This window comes from Limulus polyphemus, unplaced genomic scaffold (genome assembly GCF_000517525.1).
Source record: "Limulus polyphemus unplaced genomic scaffold, Limulus_polyphemus-2.1.2 Scaffold2026, whole genome shotgun sequence".
NCBI lineage: Eukaryota > Metazoa > Arthropoda > Merostomata > Xiphosura > Limulidae > Limulus > Limulus polyphemus.
The window spans coordinates 144,690-149,991 of NW_013667636.1; the positions used below are offsets into that span (position 1 = coordinate 144,690).

The window sequence follows — 5,302 nt, forward strand, 5'->3', positions numbered from 1 at the left end:
GAATATGCATCCTGATTGTTTTTTGCGAAATCTACGTCTTTTAGTCTGCTACCCCCCAGTGGCACAGCGGTATGTCTGCGGATTTACAATGCTAGAAACCGGGTTTCGATACCCGTGGTGGGTAGAGCACAGATAAGCCATTGTTTAGTTTTATGCTTAATTACAAACAAAAAAGATTAAATAAAACCAAAATTCAGAGGAACAAAGATTTTTGTTTCTTGCTTTGAAATGTCATATTGTGTTGTAACCTATAGAGTGTATAATTCTTCTCGTAATTCATGGCATGCGCAAGTTTTACTGACGTCACGACAGTACAAATTGCAACGTTAAGCGTCCCTTATGTGACGTCATTTTAGTTTGTACTGACTGACAGACAACACACTACTGTAACTACGAGTGGTTAAAACAGGCGACCCCTCCAGGTGGTCTTTGGCCTTCTTGCGGGGAATTAAACTGATTTAAGAATTAATTGACAACTTCTCAAGGTAACGTTTCTGTAGCTTTGTTCTATGAAAACAACAACGACAGTTCTTTCTTATATAATCTTAGTTGTGTTCCCTGGTCCCTTGACGACAGGTATGAGGGCTTATAACGGTAAGATCCGGGTTTCGATACTTGCGGATGGCACAGCACAGATAACCCATTGTATAGCTTAGCGCTTAAGAACAAAACAAATAAACATGATAGAACGTCCTCCCGGATCCTTAAAGACCGACGCAAACGCCATCTGTCGCAGAAGATCTGCAAAAGCCTATCACACAAACTCTTTTGTCAGAAAACATATATTTTCCAATATAAAGTGATTCATACACACCTGACAATTTTTGATGGTAGAAGGACCTCACGGAATCGTAAAGTCCGATACGAACTGATGCAAACGCCATCTGTCGTTGGAGCCCTGCACAAAGGCCATTGTAAAGACTTTTCGGCCCTTCTTGTTTTCCGATAGTGAAGAGTGTACCAAGCATTCCATTATACCGTGGGGTGGTTGGTTTGTGCAGGGATTGGCTGACTTGTTTCACTGTTTGAGAAACAGTGGACTCGCCCTGGATCTGAAATAAGAGTAGTTTAGCAGCGAAATTAATTTACGGTAAAATAGCAATAATTATTTCAAAATAATAGCATTAGTACAACAATTACACTGTCACAATTTTTGAGTTAATGCCTAATCATTACCTCACATATATTTTAAATATTCCCGACTACATGTTTGTATGTTAACTCTTTGGCCTAGTCTAACATGGTGGTTAGGGCGCTCGACTCACAATCTGAGGGTCGTGTGTTCGATCCCCCGTCACTGAACATGCTCGCCCTTTCAACCATGGCGGCGTTATAATTGATGGTCAATCTCACTATTCGTTGGTAAAAGAGTAGACTAACAGTTGGCGGTGGGTGGTGTTGACTAATTGCCTTCCCTTTAGTCTATCACTGGTAAATTAAGGACGGTTAGCACAGATAACCCTCGTGTAGCTTTGTGCGAAATTCACAACAAAATAAACGTCAACCCTTTAATTCCTGGGAACGTTGGAACCAATCATAAAAATTATTAAAGCTTTGTTTTAATTCATGTTTATATATTTGCCTTTATGCAAAAAAAAAATGTTAAAGAGTAATTAACCTTTTATCTTGAGATGGTTTGTTAACGTTTCGGCGTCGTAGTGTAACAAGAAACGTTAAATATACATATGGCTTCTGATTTTCAGTTTTAACCGATAAATACCGGTAAAACACCCCGATTGAAGTAGAAAAAAACAACAACATTAATTCGGCTTTTTTTTTTCAATAAGTTTGTTATTAAGTTTACTGCAGCTTCAGACTGGTACCCCGTTGGAACAGCAGACATACAGCTGTGCTACTGGGGGACTTTTCTAATAAGTACTGGAAATAGTTATTAAGTTTACTGCAGCTACAGACTGGTACCCCGTTGGAACAGCGGTAAGTCTTCAGATTTGCAACGCTATAATCAGCGTTTCGATTCCATTCAGTGGACACAGCAAATAGCACACACACACTAGCTACTTTCATGACTACATTGTCTTGGCATGTTACTCTGAAGGTAAAGGGAAACGTTTTGTCCGTTAGTGGTTTGTTTTAATACTTTCATATAAAATATTAACTACCCATGCAAGACTTTCACATACACAGAACTATGTTTAGAATTTGTTATTACTCCTGTTAGTGAAATTAGTGTACAAATAATATATAGTTCATTAGTATACTCGTTACCGGTGTTCCCTCTAAGCTGCGCGGCCGCACAACAGCCAATCAAGTGCCGCGCACTTCATTATTCCAGCTGCGCACATCCTCAGTAATGGTGAGGAGTCTCAACATGTTGACGGCCTTAATGATCCAATAGGGTAGATGGTCTAAAAATACCCTCCCTCCCCCCAAAAAAAACAACTGGTAACGCACATCTGCACATTGCCTTGGTACTTGTGCACATGAAAAAATGCATTCCGCACATGGATTGAAAAAAAATTAGAGGGAACATTGCTCATGACGGTGTTAAAAGAGAAAACTCAGAAAACACCGATTTTAGAATAAGCTAAAAATAAACACTGAAAAACAGAAGCCCTAAATATACATTAGAAAACAAAACTGAAACCATGACTAATGAGGACAGTATTAATGGAATTTTCTATGTCTGCAGGTGAAAAATGTGTTTCACTTTGTACACCCACGTTTATATACTTCTATTTCGAAATCATTTTTATGGCACTAATGTTTTGTTATCCTATGGTTTTGTGGTCATTAATTTTTTATTTAATTATTAATTATCATCCACAGAATACGATGTATAAATGAAAATTGTCATCTGTATTTGCTTGTTTGTTGATAAGCACGAAGATACACAATGGGCTGTCTGATCTGTGCCAATCGCGAATATCGAAATCCAAGGTTCGATTCTCCACGATGAGCCAAGAGCAGGAATCCCATTGTGTAGTTTTGCGTTAAATAAAAAAAAACTAATTTTTATATGTGTGACTGCTTGATTTAGCTCCTTTAAAGTAAATTTGCTTGATTATTTTCTTTAACAGTTTTTTTTTTTTTCGGAAATTATTTGTTTATTGGATTTCGCGCTAAGTTACAGGAGGGCTAACTGCGCCATCCGTCTAGACAAGAAGGAAAGCGGCTAAGCAACGCTACCTAGCGACGAAAAGCGAAATTTAAGCGTTACTCTTAAAGTAACCGAGGGCTCGTAGACGTAGCGCAGAATGTGTAGGCTCCACTGCGAATTTTAACATCGGATCCCCCTTCATATCTGTTTTATTATCATTTGTGGGTCCTTGTTTAGTGTGGGCCCTCCCGCATAGCGAGGTCTGCGGGAACTGTTGCTACGTTCCTAAAACGCAGGAAGCTTTTTCAGTATGTGCGGTGACGAGATGATCTCAGCTTTACAGTTGGGCACGCTAACCACTAGGCTACGTTTGACCTTTTTATGTGTTAAAATAAAACGCTGAAAATTAATAAAACAGGTCTTCTGCTTCAAAATTTTATTAGACTGTTCATTCATTTTAATTTGAAATTCTCTCTAGCTATCTACACTTTTTTTTTCACGCTCACAATATGACAGGTCTCATTGTGTTTGGATAAGTGTAGTTTTAAATATCTGAAATTGCTTTATATGTGAAGGTCACGTTTACGTAAGTTTTCCTGATCTTTCACTGAGGGATTCGAGGTCAGGGGAGGAAAATCAAAATAAGGTATCTGAGTATGGAATGATTTTAAATGTATAAGTACTACGTATTAGATTACTAGTAAAAACAACTTTGTTTCCAAGCTCTAGGCCTAGCGAATATAGTCAGTTGCAACTTTGTTTCCAAGCTCTAGGCCTAGCGAATATACTCAGTTCACAACTTTGTTTCCAAGCTCCAGGCCTAGCGAATAAAATCACTTGCAGCTTTGTTTCCAAGCTCTAGGCCTAGAGAATAAAGATAATTCACGAAGTCGATAAATCATTTTAAAAAAAGAACCGGCTGTAATTAAAAGTTTATAAATGAGGAGTCTGAGAAAAAAAGGACACGTTGCATCAAAAGAAGCAATACTCGTAAGAAATCGTTAATATTACTGTTGCTCTGAAAACAGTAGTAACAACATCGTAACAAATAAACAAACAAAAACAGTAAATGTTATTACGATGTTTTTTATTAAGCCCAAAGCAACATAGTGGGTTTTCTATGCTCTGCCCACCATCAGTACCTTAACCCGATTTTTAGAGTTATACGCCCTCTGATTTACCGCTGAGCCACCGGGGGCTTCTCTCTGAGGGTAATTATTATAAAATATGTTTTGTTTTATTATATAATAAAAATAGAAATGGCAAGTATAGGTGGTTCTTCTTAGTTTTTATGATATATCTTTGGTCACAAACAACGCAATAAAAGAAGGATAAAGGAAAATTCAAGTAATGACAAGAAAAGAGGGCCTTTTAGTGCATGACAAAGAAATATGACATCAGTGACAATATAAAGAAGTGTTGAGATAGAAATATGACATCAGTCACGATATAAAGAAAGTGTTGAGATAGAAATATGACATCAGTGAGGATGTAAAGAAATGTTGAGATAGAAATATGACATCAGTGAGGACATAAAGAAGTGTTGAGATAGAAATATGACATCAGTGAAGACATAAAGAAGTGTTGAGATAGAAATATGACATCAGTGAAGACATAAAGAAGTGTTGAGATAGAAATATGACATCAGTAAGGATGTAAAGAAATGTTGAGATAGAAATATGACATCAGTGAGGACATAAAGAAGTGTTGAGATAGAAATATGACATCAGTGAAGATATAAAGAAAGTGTTGAGATAGAAATATAACATCAGTAAGGACACAAAGAAATGTTGATATAGAAATATGACATCAGTGAAGACAAAGAAGTGTTGAGCTAGAAATATGACATCAGTGAAGATATAAAGAAAGTGTTGAGATAGAAATATGACATCAGTGAAGATATAAAGAAAGTGTTGAGATAGAAATATAACATCAGTAAGGACATAAAGAAGTGTTGTTCTTTTGTTAATATGACATTATTTAGTCTTCTTAGATTAGAAACCTATAGAGTCAGGCATGTACAAGTTCTATCAAAGTTGTGTTTTAAATTACTGTGTAATGGGGAATAGGCTTTTTATAACTTTTATATTTATAAGAATAGACAGTTGTTCGTACTTAGAGGAAATGTCCTCGCTGGGACAGTGGTAAGTCTACATTGAGCTATATGCTGTGTCCACCGCGGGGAATCGAACTGCGAATTCTAGCGTTGTACCTCTTAGAATTAAAAATGTTAAAATCATTAAA

At 36.9% G+C, this 5,302-nt stretch overlaps 1 protein-coding gene across 1 annotated transcript in view; it reads right to left on the bottom strand.

The window, feature by feature from the left end:
- The window catches only part of LOC106465712 (mitochondrial uncoupling protein 3-like), a 23,695-nt gene that overhangs the window by 6,562 nt on the left and 11,831 nt on the right, over window positions 1-5,302 (bottom strand). The window contains exon 3 of the mRNA XM_013925951.2: window positions 815-1,052. Coding sequence (XP_013781405.2) covers window positions 815-1,052 — 238 coding nt within the window. The remainder of the gene's footprint in view (window positions 1-814; window positions 1,053-5,302) is intronic.